The sequence below is a fragment of the Calidris pugnax genome, unplaced genomic scaffold (genome assembly GCF_001431845.1).
Source record: "Calidris pugnax isolate Ruff unplaced genomic scaffold, ASM143184v1 scaffold28, whole genome shotgun sequence".
In the NCBI taxonomy this organism is placed as follows: domain Eukaryota; kingdom Metazoa; phylum Chordata; class Aves; order Charadriiformes; family Scolopacidae; genus Calidris; species Calidris pugnax.
The window spans coordinates 9,093,975-9,113,936 of NW_015090842.1; the positions used below are offsets into that span (position 1 = coordinate 9,093,975).

Consider the following 19,962-nt stretch of genomic DNA (forward strand, 5'->3'; position numbering starts at 1 on the left):
TACGTAGCCTTAGAAGTTTTTGGCGCTGTAATTCTGTGATAGTGCTCAAGCATTAAGAGCTCAAGAGGAACTGATCTGCAGACAAAAACATGTCTAAGGAGAAGCTGGTAGGAAAATATGAATGAAAATCTCTTCTCTGTCCTTCACCCCCTCAAAGACGTTAATTGAGATTGCTCTACATTTAATTGACGGTACAGTTTTACAGTAGCCACAAGATTTATAGGTTGCATAAAGTTGGTGTAGCAGACTGTTATATTTAGGCAGAAGTTGGTTTCCCTTTTTTGATCTGGTGGTTCTGTTTGAAGCTGTTGCCTTTTGTTGGAATTGAGGTATTAATTGCAGTGGTTTGTTCTGCTTTTCTCAGAGCCAACACTTCGGTCCTTAATGTGTGTTTTTCTCTTTTTTTTTTTTTCCTTTTATTTTTTTTCCTGAGGAGTTGTACACATAGCTGCCATGATAATTTAGCAAGATACTCTTTTTAAAAACGTCAGCAGTCTGTGGAGGGAAGGCGGTAGGAAATGAGTTTTTGGGGAGGAGGATTAATTGAAGAGTGCCTTCTCCCTTTCTTTTAATTTCTCTTAAGATTGTTGAAGCTGTTATCACAGTTTTCCATGTTGGAATTTTTAATTAGTTCTATGACTTTGGGATTTATATGTAGATTTGGGCTGAAGTGCTCAGCCTATGCTGAGATGTCACATATAAAAATGGATGTGCAGCCAAATCTTCAAAGCCGTTCTGCAAAATTGAAGGCATTTAGCACGGGATGAGTCAGGCTGAGATAATAGTTTACAGTATACAGCTTTATTTCTATTAATTGTTCAGTTATGGTGTTTTTCCTGCTTTGTGGGTTTTTTTTTTTGAGGACTGCTTTGCTTCATCTGCCCATTAACCTTTCCTCGCTAGGACTGCATAGCAAGGACGTAAGGAAACACGTCCCAGTTTGTAAGCAGAAGTGTGAGCTGGGAGGCCTGTACATTAGGAAAACAATTTTGAAGAGCAACATACAAGGAGACTGAGCATGAATCCCCTCTGCTGCAGAATCTGTACCTCCCGCACTTCCTTCCAAAATGAGAAGCCAGATGCTCAACTGATAAATACGAAGTAGAATAGGAAAGAATTAGAAAATGCCAAAAGGTTTTGCCTTTGAAGTGGGGAATTTTAAACTGATCTTAGTTGAGAATTAAGCACACATAGTCTTGAAACAGTTATAAATTACATTTGTCTGACAAATCTAATCTTGTTCAGCAATGTCTGAGGAAGATTAGCTTTGAGAAACGCGGCAGAAATAACTGCTTCAGTGCGGGTGATTTTGCCAACTCTTGAACATTCGTCTGAGAAGAGGGACTGAGGCTAAATTTTCTTTGACTCGTAAGCACATGCAGGAAACAAAATTTAAAAGGCCCACTTGCAACTTGAGAGGAAGGAATATTTCAGCATCGGGGTTTTTCTCCCCCTGCATCACAACTTAATCACCTGTGGAATGGTCAGTGCAGCATCTTTCATTGTGGGGGTGGCTGCAGAGCTGTTGCCTCTAGTGGTGGGTGCTTTGGGGATGCCAAGGACAACGTGCTGAGCAGTGTCACTCCATCAGCTGGTCCTGTCATGTCAAAGTGCCCCATTGGAGCTACTGCCATGGAAAATTTCAAAGCAAGAGTTCAGCTGTGGAGCTTCTCGGTGCCAGGGATTCTCTAATATATCAAAGTGCTAAATGTGAGGCGAGATAGTTTACATGATAGTGATTTATAACTGTTGACATATCCTCTCTTCAAGCTGTGTGCTATTCATGTTTGTGTTTGTTTTTAATGGGGAATGTTTAAAAATGGATAAATATTACTTTTGTCTGGTCAGAGATTTAGAGGGGAAAAACAATACTTATAAAGGATGTTTTGTTTTTAGACACTGTTGAATCCTCTCTCTTCTTTCTTCCTATGAAGAAAAAAACCCCACCAAAATCCAACAAAAAAAGAAAGAAAACCCAACTGTGGTGGTTGCAGTGAAGCCAACTGAAATCCATTTATAAGTGACCGTGTGAGACGTACAGTATGATTGCATTCAGGCTGTATCTCCTGTTCCCACCTCTGAAAAGCATCATAATTTCTAGCATCTGTGAAGCAAAAGACTGTTTACAAATAAAGGCTTTTGGACTTTACAGTTAAAAATATTTTTTAAGTGTGCATATAATATATATGTAAATATATATTTTTATCTCCTGCAGCTCTTACTTCTTTGATACCCTTTTATTGTGCTTTTAAATTAGAAAATAAATACTTATTAGAAATGCATCTTCATGTTTTCTCAGAAGTACAGCAATTGCAGTTTGTATAATGATAAGTGTAAGCTCCAGGAAAAGTAGTGCTAGAAGGTTATTAAATTTGTAAGCAAAACACACATCTTGTCTCACTTGTGTCCCAAGTCTGGTTTTGCTGTTTGTGTATGTGTATTTACATTTACGCTGTATGTGTTTGAGCATATGAAGGTATGTGTGTGTGTTTATACATGCACACATCTAAATGAAGGATTATGTATTTGGACACTGTGGCTTGACTAGAAGTTGGGTTGTGACTCAACTCAGCTGTTGAGTTGCATAGTGGGGGACTGGGAAGCCTGATGGAAAGACAAAATCACAATGGAATGGACTGGTGGTAGCCTGTAAGAAGCCTTCTAACGCAAGTTGTTGTCCTTTTGAAATCATGTGATGGTTCTCCCGGGGGCTGTCACTGTTACCCCAAGATAACACCCAGGTGGCTTCCTTTTTGTAGGGGCATTTTCAGAAGGCTTTACCTTGCAGTGTGTTTAAATTCATCTAAGTCAAAAAATCAATCTCCCATTTTGAGGTTAAAAAAATATATAATTCCAGGCTTGTGTGTCAGTATGAATTATAGATGATGGGTCTTGAAAAACAATTGAGAAATATCCTTATTAATATGATAATTTTGATTAATACAGTAGGTTTTTAGATATATCCCTGTGGTGGTGGTGACAGTAGTAGTTCTCAGCTACGCAGGTGCACAAAATAAAGTGTTGAAATGCTTAGGAAAAGTATGTGCTTTTGCTGTGATATGACTTTTTACAGTTGCAGAACCTTTAATTTAGATTAAAAAGAGGCTCTTTAAAGATACGCTTTCTCAGAGTCAGAATAGCCTTTGGAACTCCTTTGGAATTTGTAGGAAATCTACAGGTGAGCAATGAACATGCATAAAGATATTAATGTATTAATGTATAAATAATCCGCATTTCCTTACTGACAGCTTTTGTTTTCCACAATTTTTATGTATGCATTGTTGCATGGCTACTGACATGAGACGTACATGTATAATAAAGCTGGATTTTTGTTTCTCTTTCAGAGGGTTCACAGAGTTCAGTTTCAGCTTCCAATGAGATCCAGCAGAACCAGCCACAGGCACTACACTATGCACTAGCCAACGCTCAGCAGGTTCAGATCCACCAAATAGGAGAAGATGGACAAGTCCAAGTAGTATGTACTCAATTTTATCTAAATTATTCCACTTAAACAATCTAGATTATTGCAAACTTTGCTTCAGTTGAAATTTCATTTTTGTTTTATTTTGAAGAACTGACCTATCACATGATTTTCAGAAAATAAACATTGAAGGCTTAGGAAAAAAATTTACAGTTTTTTGACACAAATCTTCATGCAGGATTTGTTCACACAATTGTTGCAAGTAAATACACATTCGTTATTGTATCTAGAATTGATTAGTCTCTACCTGGCAGTTTGCTTGCGTTTGCCATAATAACAATAACAGACCTCCTAAGTGTATGATTTACACTTCAGAGGTAGTTCTAGCTATGACTTTCAAAACAAGAATGCATTTATTTATATATTTTAATTAAAAAATCCTGCATTTTTAGCATTTCTGAGTATCTGTTAGCAGATTTTTACATGTGTATTCATTTAGATAAATGTATATAAGTAAAAGATATAAATATTGACATTTTTTAAGCCTGAGACTCCTACCATAACTCAGGCCATGATTATTTTCATACATGGTTTTAGTGTACTGTGAAAAAACTCACCTTGGCTTTAGTTTCCACGTGTCACAGTTTGACTACAAGGATTGTTTTAAATTCAAATTTTAAAAAAAAAAAAAGTAGAAGAAAATAATGAAGTAACGGATTGTGTGGCTTTTCTGACGTGCGGCATTCAGAAATAGTGAATTGTAGTTGCACACTCATTCTTCTGCGGTAGAAACCTGAGAATTTAATGTGTGAAATCTGTCTGCCATTAATTTTCAAAAACTTCAGGCTTTGCCGTTTCCAGCGTTTATGCGTGGTCGTATAACAGAGAACCTTTTTCACTGATGGTATTAGAGTTTTTGATGGTACCCAGAAGGCTGAGTATGGGCCAGGCAGTGTCTAAGCACAGACATGTCTGCAGGATGATCATATAAGCCCACTTTTCTTACATATCAGGCTAAAAAACCAGGTGGGCATGGGCAAGTAAGCAAGAATTCTTGAGTGATACTAGTCAACACTAACCTGTAGCACTCAGTGGTCTGGCTGTTGCAAAGGTTTTGGTCAACACCAGTACAAAGAAGAGTAGGATAATGAAACGTCTTTAGTAGATATTTATAATATTCTTTCCCCAAGTGCGAGAGGTGGTGCAGGAGAGAAGGAGCAAATGTGGCCAACTGAATAATTTGCACATAAAGAATGAAAACTCTCTATCAACACAGGGAATATGCGAGTCTGGTTCGTGTAAAGCTGCAAATAGTCAGTGTGGAAATGGTGAAGTTGCTCAGAAATGTGATGAAGAAAAAAGGGCTGTGAAGGACAGATTCTTTTGGAATGTTATCAAAAATAGACATGTCTGTAAGACCCGATGAAGGTTTAATGGAGTAGCAGTAGAAGAATCAGAGGAGAAAATTCATGGAAGTTAGGGGAAAATTTCAAGATGCGTGGCACAGTGTTGAAGGCAGCTGCTGGAGCTGTAAGCATTGCTTAAAAGGAGGACTTAAATATTAGCCAGAATATTTTTTCAGGAATGCATGGAAGTGGAAGGAGATGGAGAGGAATTCCAGACAGCAACTATAACAGTTGAGGAAATTGCAATAGAGACCACATTTTTCCAAAGTGAAAAAGGTTGCTTAGAAAGAGAAAAGCAAGAGCTGGAGCGTGGGTGTAAGGGCTGCTGGGAACCATGAGCTGGGAGATTCAGGTCGGGTTGGAAAGTCCAGGCCACCCCTTCAGTTTTCCCTTCCCCTCTCCTGTTGGGTACCTGGGTACCATCTCACTTACATGGAAGTTGAGGAGCTAATCCTAGAGAGTAATTGCTTAACGGACCTAGATCCTAAATGCTTTGAGTTACTATTATTAAACTTGGAAGAGAACTACAGAGAGGTTCAATAAATTAATTCGCAAACTTTTTTTCCCTCCTGTCAGTTGAGAGCATTCTCAGTGAAATACAGGAGCTGGATGCAAAGATTCTGTTTCCACTTCACATTTACCATAACTTTACAGTATTGTCACGTGAATTTTTCTCTTGGTTTCCCTATATATTCTACAGAGCATATCTTCTTAGCTGCTGTATAGGTCTTTTTATGAGATTTAATTGATGACCGAAAAGTATTTTTCAAGTCTTGAAAGACAAGGTAGAAGGGAAAATTGTATGAAATTTTTTTAATTCTAGGGAGTGATGCTTATAGATCAGGTTAAGAGTCATTAGCAAGGTAGCAGTTATTTATACTATAAAAAAAATAATCAGTATTGAATTGAATTTGTGAAGAAATTATAAGGCCTGTCCTTGAAGGCCAGCTACGTATCTGCAAAAGATGAGTGAGCAGTTCATTTTTTGGAATGCTGCATGGTACAAAGGTGAAGAAAATCACCTCTCCCCACTCCCTGTAGTCAGAAAGGTTTGATTATATTTGAAAACACTATAAATGGATCTTTTAAATGTTCAGTGCTTTTTCCTGGGAGCCCTGAGAGCTTGATGTTAAGGAGGGAAAGTGATTCTAATCTCAACATGGACTGGGCTGTGTTCTAATTTTATATACAGTCCCCATTGTCAGAGTGATACTTTCAGTATGTTTTTTCTCCCTATAAATAGACAGTTTCCTTCCAAAGGAAATGAAACTGTTTGAAATAGAGGGATCTGTGTTTCTTTGAAAATCACATGCAATTGTTCTTGTGTTATAAAATAAGAAGAGCCTTTGACAGAATTCCAAATGATTATCTTTAATCTCTGTCTCATGCAGGCATATTAAAATGAACACAAAGCCTTATAAACCCTGAAGTAGGTTATTTAGAATCCAATCTCCCTTCAGGTAAATCACAGTAGCAAAGACTTCGCTGGGCTGGTCAGGATGCGCAAGGAATTCCGTCCACTCTCTTATCCATGTTATGATCGAATGGTAGGCTTGATACCATTCTGAAGTGGTGGGTATGGTCAGCAATACAAAGTATTAACATTATTAAAACTGTTAGGGCAGATTCTCTGCTCACATAGACCGGTGTAACTGCAGTCACATCGATGACTTCATGCCAGGTTATAGCAGTTTGAGAGATAATCTTTAGCATGGTACCATACTTCACCGTAAATATGTGAATTTACAATGATACATGGATACTAACAGATAACTTTTTAAAACCTCACTCTTAGTGAGTAGTTAGTCTTGGTGTATCCATTTTAAGAGCTGAGTTTCCAAGGGCTTTAAATGGTGTTTCAGGCACAACTCTAATCTACCAAAGCGCGTTAGTCCCATGCTTTGTGTATCAGTCAAAAATGCAGATACTTTGTCTACAGAGGAATGCATTACATGAATGTTATTTATTATTATGCCTATTTTCTTTCCTCATACATTAAAATGAACCATTCTTCATTGTCACCCAGCTTACACTTTGCATAAAAAGATGGAGAAGTATGGATGCACTTTATTTTTTTTTAAAGCTATCTTTGATGGTTTTCATTGAATAAGCATGTATGTGAAGCTGTATTGAATCCAAGGTAACAGCTTCTTCCTCTAGTGATGATTTTCTTCTGATGCTCCTTGGTGTTTTCTTTTGTTGCGGATCCCACAGGGCCATCTCCACATAGCCCAGGTTCCTCAAGGAGAGCAAGTCCAAATCACGCAGGACAGTGAGGTGAGCCAAAAGTGTGGGTGCCTCTGGAGCACATGTTGGCCAGAACTTTGGGCCCCAATTCTAAAACCTCTGAGATCTGGTACAATACGCTATAGAGACCAGGGATTACATGAAGAAGCAATAGCAAAATAAGGTTAAACATAAATGCATAATACAATTTTAATCTGTATGATTTCCCTGTAGAGTTTTTTTACTCAATGTTAAGCATATCTGCTTGTGAGTTAGTTGAATCCATTTCCAAAGCACCCTAAATTACATCTCATAAAAACACTTTTGGTGCAGAGGAATACTGTTAACACAGGGAGCTACTCTAGAATAAATATTATTGTAAATATTATATAAATATTATAGTTAAATGCGCAGTCTACTTTGAAGAGCTTGTCAGACCTAGAGAGAAATAAGAAAGGATCAAAATGTTCTGGCTCTAAAGGAATGCAGAGTGTGTTAGAATAAAACTGAAGCAATTCTTGGGTAAAGAGCCACAGAAAAAATTATGATTCAGCAGATACTAGTTGTAATTGATCCGGAGGTTCAAGCACGCACGGGTGTCCATTGGCTTCATCTGAAGTTCCCATATGTAAGACTTTTAAGGACTACATTTGCCCGTGACAGATGAAAACATCTGGTTTTAAATTTATTACAATGTACACAGCTTCAAATAAGAGGAAGTGCTGCCAGTAAGAGAAAATGCAGAAAACACACAAATCAAGGAATTGGTATTTTTTCCTCAAATAAATGTGTTATTTCACTGCAAGTCACTGTGTTTGGGGAGCTGTTTTTTCTTAATCTAAGTACACTTTTGAAAAGACATCTCTCAGCATATAAATAAAAACTTCATTTTGTAAAGATACTGCTTCTATTTAGACTTTGTAGCTAAGATTCCTTTAAAATTAATTACAATTTTTTGCAATGGATGTAATTCCTCTAATAGAACTATGTTGATCTTTGGTATTGAATGTTAATAAAATAAAAAGTCTGTTAGCAGAGGCAGTAACTTTATAACAACAAATAGTAATTAGCATTCCATACAGTGTTATACAGCTAATTCTAGTTTAGTAAAGGTTAGACTCAAATTTGCAGTTTTATATAAATAAGGAAAAACAAAAGTCTTACCTCAAGCCATACAAACAGACTTTGCATAAAAATGCTGTACATTATACAGTAACTTTCAAAAAGCAAAACATCCTGGTGTTGAAAAATCTCCTTGCTTTTTAGTCTGTTTATCCTTTGTGGTTAAAGCGCTGACCATTGAATTGCAGCTGGATTGCCAAAAAAACCCTCAGCAGAATTTCCTAAATTAATAGATTTCCTTAATATTGAAGTTGTTATAATAATAAGATGAGAAACAGGCCTTTTTTTCCTGACAGAGCAACTTTTTAAATTCCGAAGTCATGTTCATTGTCAATGCTTTTGTTTTACAGGGAAACTTGCAGATACATCAAGTTCACGTGGGTCAGGATGGGCAGGTAGGAACAGAACTGAGCTTTAAGCAGTATTTTACTTTGGTCTTTAATGTTGCAGTTGGAATGATGTCACATTATTAGTGGCTGTTTTAAAGAGTAAAATCTGTTCTGGTCTTCCTGTTTAAATAAACAACTTGCAAGATGATAAAGTGTAAGCTAAGTATTTTGTCTCTGGATTCAAAGTATTTGACTAAGCTTATTTCATTACTCCTGCAAGATACTTTATCCCTGTGTTTTATATATTTTCTACCTGCTTGTCTTTGGCATCTTCACTCTTACCGTCACTAACTGGATTGATTATATTGTGTATGGTATGTTCTTTTCTCTGTTATCAACTGTCACTATGGCCAGATGTGAACTCAGTCCATGTAAACCTAAGAACATTTATTGCTGAGGTTTAAGCAGCTATTTTTTCATTATATGGCTGTCTTGGGAGAAACAGATCTTTCACATCTGCTTTTGTTCTTTTTGATAAGATGGCTTTATTAGGTGCTTATGCATACATGAGGTAAGAAAAAGAAGCTTTTACTTTGAGTGATGAGTCAACAAGTGATTAAATTAGCAGAATTTCCATGTCAGGTGTCAGGAAAATTGCTGACATTTGATCTCAGACACACTTCACTAAATGTTGAGTTATATTAAAATATCCACAGCACAAAAATATTCCTGTAGGAAGCTTTCTAGCCAGGCTGCTTAAATAAACGTATTATGAATTTTTTCTGCTCCTGTTGAATATTAATAAGTTGTGAGACATATGGCTAGAACTTGAATGTTGCCCTGAATCGAAAAGGCTGACATCATGAAGGTTCTTGAACTCAAAGGCCTTGAGAAGCTACTGGGACTCTGAACTTTTGACCGCATACAGTATTTACGTGGGGAAGCATTCTAACCTGTATTTAAAAAATAATAATTAAAAAACACTTTAAATGTTCTTAACTGAGACTTGAATCAGAAGTACCTTTGCTGAAGTGAGACTAGGAAAGGTGATTTTTTTTGAGATGCGTCAGAACCTTTGTTTTAGTACTTACTGTGGGGATTTTCCTTCTCTGTGAAATACTGCTGTTCAAATTACACGTTTTTAAAAGACTAATATTGGGTGGCGTTATGCCTCTCTAAGAGTGGCATGTATATTATGTTACATTTTTTTTTATTATAGCCTAGTACCATTATTTTTCCTCTTGAAATAGCTATTCATAGCAAGTATTCTACAAATTGATTTTCTCTTCCTTAAATAGAACCAAAGAATGTAGGTTTAAGTGTTGTTGCGAGTTCGTGCTGTGTTTAAGGGAAATGCTTGGATCAGCAGCTTTTCCTGAAACCACCCATGTTAGGCAGGGAGAGGTGAGTCTTTTTATACAACAGTAGCATTGAGCCGTGTCTTGTGTGAAAATAGTCATGGTAAAAAACTGTAAATTCTAGAGTAGAAAAAATTTACGAACTCTAAATGCCCATAAGTGGAGTCTTGCTGATTGCCTGAGTGACTGCATTCATATTTGTAGATTAAGGCTACACTGGAAGAAGGATTTTCTAAAAGTATGTGTTTGTAAATGTGTGTCTACATGTGTCTGTGCATATATATGGATACATGATATATGTTTGAAGTGTGAAGTGTGAGAGCATGCACAAGGTGGGGAAGAAAAGCATAATTTAATTGATTCTTTAGTTGAAATCCACATCCACTTACCTGTCTAAAAGCATCTGTACTGAGAGAGAGCAGAGCAGATCTACCTCGGTTCTGTTGAAGTGGTTGTGGCTGTACGTGTGTAAGTAGGAAATCAGTTTCGCATCCAATTTCTGGTTTTTTTTTTTAAGTAACTGTACTCTGGGCCCTGCTTCTAAACTTTTGTTGAAAACAAATGGTGAAATACTGGGGTTTTTTTTCTCTTCGTGCACTCAGCAAAAGAGTAAGTGCTGTCTCTGGAGAATCGGCAGCCCGGCGCTGTCACACTTCAGCTGACATCTGTGCAAACTCACAGCAACCTTCAGGCTCCTCCAAAAGTATTCGCTGCTTAACTGTTTTCCAGTGGACAGAAAAATAGGAGCAAGCAAATATTTGGGGGATTTTTTATCTCCATTCTGCGTTGAAGCCATGTGGCCCTGTTGTGCAGGGAAGGGGATGAGTAGCTCTCATGTGATTCCCTGCCACAGCTCTGGCTGGGGGAGATGTGAAAGGGGCAGAGGGGAGCTCTGGGGGCTCAGCTGTCTTCTGCTCATCAGCTGATGTGTGTTTTGAGCTATTAGCTCATAAAAACTGCAAAGGAAAATGAGCTAAAACTAAACTGTGTTTGTGGTTTAAAAATGGAAGTTGAAACTAATACATTTTCCTTGGCACTTGTAGCGGGATAAGAGCACAAAAACCTGTCATATGATATGGTTCAGTGGGAATGTAAGTCATAACAATCCAGTAGCTTGCAATCATCTGTACATGACCTGTGATCAAAGAGACTGCTGTAGTTTTCCCACCTGTCCGTTACTTTTCAGGAGAGTAGCCTTTTCTTCCGTGTTTGGAACTTCCAAGGGGCACTGAAGAATATCGATAATAAGGGGAGTGAATAATACGGCACTCTCAAGACTTCAGTAATTGAATATTCTTAGCTGATTAATATATACTTACTAATGGTACTAGATCTTAGCTTGACTACTAAATATTCCCTTTGAAAATTCCTCTCGTGCTGCTGTTTTCCACGTGTTACTGTACACTTACCAGATGTTAGAGATTCTCTCTCTTCCGATGAGGCGTAGTCCTGCCGCCCGATGCGGCTTTCACTCACAATCACAAGTGAAAGGTTTACAAGAAGCTGGGATTGCAAAGCATGGAGTTGTTGACTTCATATGAACTAAAGCGAAAAGTGGCATAAATCTACTGTGAAATTTTGTCAGTAAAATTTCCAAGCCGATAGATACATTTTAAGCTTCATAGCGCTAGTAATAAATACTGACTTCCCTGCATAGTGCTGCCAGTTGTTGATTTTAACTTTTTTTCCCCCCCTCTCGAATTGTCTGTCCTGGTAGTTGCACTGAATTTAGATCTTGTTTTTCTGGCATCATTGCTCGTGGAACTAATGAAATCATGCCAAAAAGAACGTTTTCTACCTACACATGTGTTCTATTAGCTGAAGGTTTCATATTTCAGTGCACGTTTAATAAAAATACCAAACTGCAAAAATAATTAGACTTCATATTAACTAACACTTGAAGTTGTGGACCAGTGGGATTTTTTTTTGGACTTGGCATTTTATACTTATGAATTACCAAGAGTTTTCTAATTTGTCTGTCTGTCCTCTGATTACCTGCCCTCCTTTCATCCAAACTCCATCCTTTTCTTCCTTTGAGCTGGAGTGTTTTGCATCCCAGGAGGTGTTCGATGTGTGCTCATGTAGTGCCACAATGTTGAGAAATACACATTGGGGCATAAAGAGGTAGAACAGGACAATTTCAGTAATTTGACGTTCCTAGATGCTGTATTTTAGACATTCCATTTTGTACATCCTCACAGCCAGTGTTTCTCTAATTTAGAAACTAATTGAAATGACACCGGGCAAATGGTCTTCAACTAATATCCTTATTTCTTAAATTAAAAAGTTAATGCAGTTTAAAATCTAAAATATGATCATGCATATTCCTGGAGAGCTGACAATTTGTTCTGCTCAATGAACAAAATATGAGTAAGAATTAGCAGCGTTTAGTTCATTTAGTATCAGTATCTGTAGGTAAGTTAGAAGCAGCAGGAGAATCCAGAGCAAACAGTATGTACGATAGGTTTAGCAGAAGAAAAGCTAATCAGTGTAAATCGCTTTTCTAGTATCAGTTTTCTTACTGTATGTGCATATGAAATAAACATGCAGAATTGTTTCTGCTACATTACAAATTTCCAAAAACTTGGCATCTCATATTGTTGTCGACACATTGTCTTCCAGATAAGTTTGTAGTCAAAGCTGTGCGATGAGACCCATCCCTAACTGCTGAGTTACGTGTATGTAGAGAGAGAGGGGATCACATTAATAACACATTTTTCTGCAGCTCAGCGAGCATTTTTGTGGAGCAGTGATTGCATTATCTGTTTCTGAACTTTCCCCCTGACCTTGCTGCTGTGGGCTTTGTGGCAGCCCTGAAGTCTAGGAGAGTTCAGATGCGGGGCTGGGGAGGTGGCTCACCAAGAAAGCTTTAGAAGAGCATCCTCATATGTCTAATGATCATATGAGAGTAGATGAATCTGATCTGAGAAGATATTCTTGGAAAATTGCTGTATTAATGGAGAAAATATGGCTGAGTTCAGCGCTATGAAGTAGCAGCTTGCTGCTGTTGGGCCTGAAAGGTTAGGATATAGATGGGTATGAGAAACAGATCAGTGAGAGTTTGTCTTTAATGTCCTCAGGAGGAGTATGAATCCGATGTCTCGTTCAGGTCTGGTTTCAATACACATAGTACGCCCTGTAATATAGCTCAGAAGGAGATGTGACCTCATCACCTATGTTTGAAACATCTGTCCTGTTTCTCTGCTCTGCTGGATGGAGTCTGAAGCGAAGGGCAAGCTGTTAAATCTTAAAGGAATGGAAAAAGGGGGAGAAATGGTTCCAAATGTTCAGGGGGAAAAAATCCCAACCTGTTCTAATAATTCCATGTACTATCCAGTGAATCTTATTTGTGAGTGGATCAAACTAAAAAGAAAATAGGTTGGTTTGTGGAGGTAATTATTTACAAACATATGGGACAGCCTTAAACCAACATTTTCAACATCTAGTTTTTGTACCTCTGTTTACTCCCCTGATCATTATTGAGATGCTCACACCTTGCGTTTCAGTGAGGGCACCGCATTTTTTTAAGGTCCAATTTAATCCATAACACAAGCATGATTTTCAGTTATACAAACAAAAATGTGTTGACATATTAACTCAGCTTCTGCTCACTTCTATGTGTTTTGCAGATGTTATTTTATTGGGAAAGAAACTGTTTAATGTATTTTCTGAATATGTATTTTAACTGCCTTTACTAAGCCTTTGGAATAGATACTGCAGTTTCTACCAATATTAACAGCTTCAATAACGTATTATCCAAAACTGAGAAGTATCTTCCACAGTTCTTAATTTTCATATAATGTGTTCTAATTAAGAAATTCTAGATTTTAAAAATTCTAAAATTCTTTATTTAAGTTCCTCAGTCAAGAATGAATAGGAGGTAGGAGTTCTTTTCCTGTCCCTGATTTTTAAGCAGTAGAGGGCAGTAGTATTAAGATGATTGTCGGTAACTTTCTCGGCGAAAGCTTGAAGAAAATGAGGAGGAAATTTGAAGTGCGAGAAACGCGCTGCTCCGACATCAACCTTGTAAAGTGTCGTACCGCGGGGACAGAGACGCATTCACCGCGTGAGTCTTTCTGCATGCCTTGCTGACACAGGGGCCGTGTGTGCACGCGCGTGTGCTTGTGTGCAACCGAGGGCAAGGAAGACGACCTAAACTTCTGCGTCAGCTGCTCTACGAGACTGAAAAGGCTTTTTCTTGTTTCAGCACATCTGCTTTGAATAATGCGCACGGAGAAACAAACAGGATTGTTAGAAGAAAAACAACAAAATTAAAAACCCAATATAGTTCAGCTGGAACTAAAAAACTGCTTGTATGGTTTTGAAAAAAAAAAAAAAAAGATTATTTTTAGCTTATAGTTCTTCAGTAATAGGTTGTACTGAAGTTTTGCAGGTCTGCTCTATTTTTAGGGACAAAAATGAAGAGAATAGTTTTGAAACAACATGTTCTTTACTCAAATTTCACATAGAAGCACAGTGTACTTATGGATAAAGTAAGATTGCTTAAAATACTTAGGTGTGAGCACTTTAGTGACAAGATTTTTCTTTTTGGGTTTGTTTTTTTTTTTGTGTTGCTGTTGCTTGAATATAGTGTCTTGTGCACATACGCTCACTAACTTGGCATTCCGTAGAAGAGGGGTTCTCCACTTGGACGGTTCCTCAAAGTAGATCTTCGAAAACACTCACCATAAGTTTTAGTTCTGAAAACTTAGTTTGCTAGAGAAAGTAGTATTTTAGCAAATTGAGTTATTTAATTTTAAAGCAGTTAAGTGCATGAAAACTTATAAATGTCTATGGATTAAAAACTTGGGGAAAAAACCCCTTCTGCTTTAGGTGATCAGTACCATAGAAAGTATCTCTAGAAAAATTAGCATTATAAGAAAACCAGTAAATTTTTGTTATTAATTGTGGGTAACAAAAAAAGTAGCTGTAATAAACTATGTTAAGTGTAGGTAAGTGCAGAATTTAAAATGTGTTTGTAGAGGTTTGTACCTTCTTTTATTGCAAAGCAGGGTAAGATGCTGTCCAGTAGGACACCAACTGGTCTCCAGCAGCCCTTGTTGTGTGCTAATTGTTTACTCCAGGTTATTATATTTGACGAGAGAACAACAGAATTCTTCTACCCCAATACAAAGAGACGGTACTTGGGGAAAATGCAGTCCTTCCATGGTAGTCAACGAAACATAACGAAATAGGGAAAAAAACACAGAAACGGAACTGCTACTTGGGAGCTATTGATGGGAAGACTCATTCTCTGTAGTTACAGAATGCAAAGCTAATTCTGGTATTTTTTGAAGATACCACATGTTTTTTACTACATAACATAATGTATCCACTTGTGAGGAAAATGGTGAGTGATTTAGAAGCTGATTGAGAGTCAGCAGCCCTTGCTCTATGACTGAGTTACCATTTTTGAAAAACACCTCTGTGGCAAATCCAGAGATTCTGTATTGTTTTGTTGAGGCTTAAATTCTAATGCACTTACGATGACAGGACCATTTCTTTCCATGTTTGTGCCACTGAGTTGAGGGATCCTTCTGCCTTTTGGCTGTCTTGGAGAGCCTGAAAGTGAATGCACTCTTTTATAGCAGTAAGAGTATGTATTTGTTCTTTGCGTCTAATTATACTTCTGTCCCTGTTAATTGTGTAAAATCTCAGAAATGAGTTATTGGATGTCTTACACTCACTGATCAGTACAGGAAGCTGTAGCAGATACTGAAAGCTACCATGACTGGAAAGTAGCTTCAATTTTTATTCTTACTGTTTTATATTTCAAAATGTGTAAAATTTTTTCTTTGTTTTCTTCAAGGAATAGAAAACTTAAATATTTTACTGGCACATTTTTTAATATTCTGTTATTTAACAAGTGATTAATAGTGGGGTTTTGTTTGGTTGGGTTTTTTTTAAATTTGAGGTAAAGAGAAAAGGCAAGAGTCTCTTAATTTTTTTTTTTATTATTTTTTGAGAGTTTCGCTGCATTTACCCGACCACATGCAGTAATTTTCTCACTTTTTTATTGCTTAAAGATGTATTATAACTCTTTCCTTAAGCTAAGATTTGTTAAAAAGGAGGTGGGAGGGATGACCCTGGCAACTTTTGAGCAGTGTACAAAAAAAGATACCTTGTTCCTGCTATTTATACAAGTCTTCACCTTATTGAGATTTAAGATGTTTTGCTTTCCGTTGTGCTGTCTCCATCTTCTTAGTCATTTATGGTGCATGCTGCTGGGAAGGCAGTAAAAAAACCTTCTGTACCAGAGAGGCAGTGGTATCGGATCCCTGCAGATGTTATTGGGTCATAAGTTTCATTTACAAACTGGCTGCATTTAGTTTTCTTTCTGCATGATTTTGTGCCAGAAAGTACTGCTTTATTTTATGGAGAAAACCAGCTACATCCACATCTGATACATCACCAAGAACAGTATCTTCAGCTGGGTCAAGAGGAAAAGTGGTTTTTTCCAGCAGCATGGCCCATTGTCAAATGTAGTAATTGTTACACCCTGCTGCCCTCAGGACTTCAACATTTTCCACTCTAAGACATGTTTATTACTACGTTTCTCTATTCCAAGACGTAGCAGGTATACATTGGCACTCCCTTGAAGTTGTTTTTAGTCCTCTTGAAATTTGATGTTATTTCATTCATCGTGATGGATATATGTGATATCTTTGTGATATCTCCAGCTATTGAAAAGAATCTTTCATTGCCTGGTTGCTGATCCTGAATGCTGGGTTAGCTTGTTTTCTTTTAATCAAGCATGAGTAGGGGCTGGTTAAAAGACTCTTTTCAAAATTAGCAAATATTTTTTGCATTTTCTTCTCTCCACTTTAAATCAGCCTTTATATGATGTTGAAATAAAAGCAGCATCTCTCTAGAGTGTGGGATGGCACAAGCAGTAACTGTTATACATTTGTGCACTCAATGCACAAACAAACTGATCTGATGTGTGGTGTGAAGTTTTCATGTAAATGTAATAAGAGGGTGGAAAGACGGTGCTTTTATGGTGCTTTTCAGAGAAATGTACCCAAGTAGATTTTACATGTGGGAAAGGAAGGAAACAAGGAAGAAAGAAATGGGCGTAACTAAGTTTATCGGGAGTGGAAGAAAAGAATTGCTACTTTGGAGATAAAGCCAATATTAAGTTGTTTTAGTGTACTTAAGGTTGGGTGCCTAGATATTTATGTGTTGTATTCTATCAAAGGTCATTAATTGTTGTTGTTAATCTGCAGTTCAGCACCTGGTTTAAAATGTGAGTTTAGGAAACTATGGGCATGTCTGCTCTCTGGCTCCACTAAACTTCGTGGGGTCCATAGTGATGGTCTGAGACCTAAAAAGCCATTTTTGTTTTACCATTTGGACATAGCACTTCTTGAAAAATGCTGGACTTCCTTGTGAATCCTTCATCAGCAGCTTTGTAATTGTTATTTGTTGGCACTTGCTCTGCTTCTTTGTGTGAAGTCCTAGATCTTGTCTTGTGGGCAGCTGTAATTGTGATGCCTTTGATTTTATTGTGGTAACACTTTGTCTCATCCAGGATCTTAGTATAGCACCTAGGAGATAACATGTAAGAAAGCTTGCAGTTGCCTTTCAAGTCAACTTGTTTAAGAAGCTTTTCCCCATCTACTAATTATCATTAAATACCATACATCAACAGCCACACAGTGGTTTTATCTTGTGGTTTTTTGTCTTTTCTAGTTTGACACCCAGTCTACCTCTATATGCTAAAAAAAAAAATTAAGTCCTTACTGAAGGCAAAGTAAACAAAGTCTCTGGCAGCAAAATACCATATTCAAGGCTCTTTTTTTTTTTGTCACTTCAGCTTTTGGCAAAATATAACAATAAAGAAATAGCATCCCATTAATAACAGAGAATTCAAATTTGACCCTGCTTTCATGCTTCATTTCAGTGACGCAGGTAAAGATTTGTTTTGGGAGCAAACAGTAAATTCCAGCAGATACTTGGCTGTAAGCACGTAATATAATGTCTGTGTTTTAAACATATGTTTTTTTTTTCCCTAGTGCTTCTCAAGATTTAGACATTATGTCACACAACTATTTTTGTCCTCTGTTCAGAAGTCCCAGTCCCCAATACAATGTCTCTCTTACTGACCCACGGAGCCTTGCACTGTTAGCTTTCTCTCATCACAGACTTGCTTGTTTTTCTTTGGCTTGCTGATCAAAAGTAGTGAAATGTACAGAGAAATGTTAAAGTCGGCCATTATTTTAACATTGATATGCATTAGGATTTTTTTTTTTTTCCAAATTAGTTGTTTCCATTTGTAAAAATGTTCTGACTGGTGGAAAGAATTAATAAAGGTGATTTGTTAAGCTCTTATAGGTATTTTCTTTGATACAGTCCCTGGGCAACAGAGTCCACGAGTGATCTGTGGTGGTTGTATAGCAAGGCTGTTTAATGAATGTTTTGGAAAAGGATAATATTTTCTGTCATCTTTTTTTTATTTTTCTCCTAAGAGGGTGGGTTGTTCCATTAAAATTCCATTGAAGCAGACAGGAGCATTTATAATGCTCCAAAGAATATGTTCTCTATTTTGGAGTATATTATGTTCTTTATTCACCCAAATCTTGTTTTAATATTGCTGTAAACTTAATAAGAAGAGATGAGATATGAAATGATAATCTTTTAAATATAAGGAAAAATAATTTTCTCCACCTTCATAGAAGGCATAGGTCTAAGCTGTCTCTTATTAGAGATTTTGGTAATAAAAATCTCTGCTTGTAGAATAGCAGTCATCACAAAGCTATCTTGCTGGGCTAATCTAGAGAAATCATTTCTTTTTTGTTTTGTTTATTTTTTTTTAGTGCTCTTCATTTATGATTTTTCTCATCATGTGATATGAACCCTGTCTTTATGCTGCAGATTTGCCCTTATCCCATCGCTGTTCCACTAATAGAACTGTATGCTCTAATAGTTCCATGCTCAGTTATTTTAAATATTAGGGATGCCTGTACTCTGTGTGTGTGTGTGTTCAGAAATCACCGTCCCACATTCTAAATCCCGACCCAAGAAGGATTTTTGGGAATGGTTGGTACAATTGGACTGTCAATGCCCGTGATGGGTTGATATTGGATACATTATAATGCTAATTTCCTTGGCTGGATCCCAACTACTTGCTTGCTGCTGGCAGACCCTGCTGATTGCTTAGCTCTTCAACGTGGGGAGATCTCCTTTTAGCCTAATGAAAACCAAAATAAGTGTGTGCATGTGTATGTGTTGTCAGGTTACTAAATGGCAAGTATAGAGTTTGGGCCATTAACTTAATTAATCTTTCCACTATGTTAAGTGCAACGGTAAATCTTGATGATTTAAATCTGTTTCCAGACTTCCATATTGTCTGCCCAGGTTAAATGATCAATGGGATTTCACAAACAGTGGTCATGACTTCAGAAATCTTTTGTGACTGATTTAAGTTTGTGGACATGGGAAACTGCTCTCTTTTTTTAATTTTTTTTTTTTTATTTTTGTCTCCTCTCCACTAAAACAATTGCTTTGTGCCAAGTTTGGTCACAAAAGCTATCCCTTTTAGAAATTAAACCACAATGGCTCTATTGCAAAAGAAGAATGAGCTTATCTTTTTAGAAGAAAACCTGTGATTTACACGGAGTTTTCAGGCTTTTAACAAGGTAATGTTAAATATAGTGAGATTTGACCAGCTGATTGACTTTTATGTCTGTTTTTGATGTATTTAATCCTTTCCATAGTTCAAATATGTTTTTAGTCCAGTTTTCCAGAATCTTTGAAATATTTCAAACTAGCTGAACGAATATATAATAAAATGAAGAAAGTTGATCAAAGACCATAATTTTGTGATTTGTATGCTGAGTTGGAACAAACCATATAGGATGCTGTGTAGTTCAGTGTATTTTTTAAAAGTTAATATATGTTTCTATTTCAAGAACATATATGAAAAAAACCTACAAGATGACCACTTTATTGCTTATTTTAGACATTGAAATCCCACGTCAGCAGCGCAGCTTTCAGTTCTGATCTCAGATGCTATTTTAATTAGCTGATATAAATTCACTTTATTCAAAGTACGCCTCTGTACTACTGTGAGTAGCATTTGGAAAGTATGTCTGGAAGAT

General features: G+C 37.0%; 1 protein-coding gene across 1 annotated transcript in view; it reads left to right on the forward strand.

Annotated features, from left to right (window-relative positions):
- BANP (BTG3 associated nuclear protein) overlaps positions 1-19,962 on the forward strand; it is a 135,815-nt gene that overhangs the window by 60,588 nt on the left and 55,265 nt on the right. Inside the window, exons 8-10 of the mRNA XM_014942091.1 lie at positions 3,345-3,475; positions 7,042-7,104; positions 8,526-8,570. Coding sequence (XP_014797577.1) covers positions 3,345-3,475; positions 7,042-7,104; positions 8,526-8,570 — 239 coding nt within the window. The remainder of the gene's footprint in view (positions 1-3,344; positions 3,476-7,041; positions 7,105-8,525; positions 8,571-19,962) is intronic.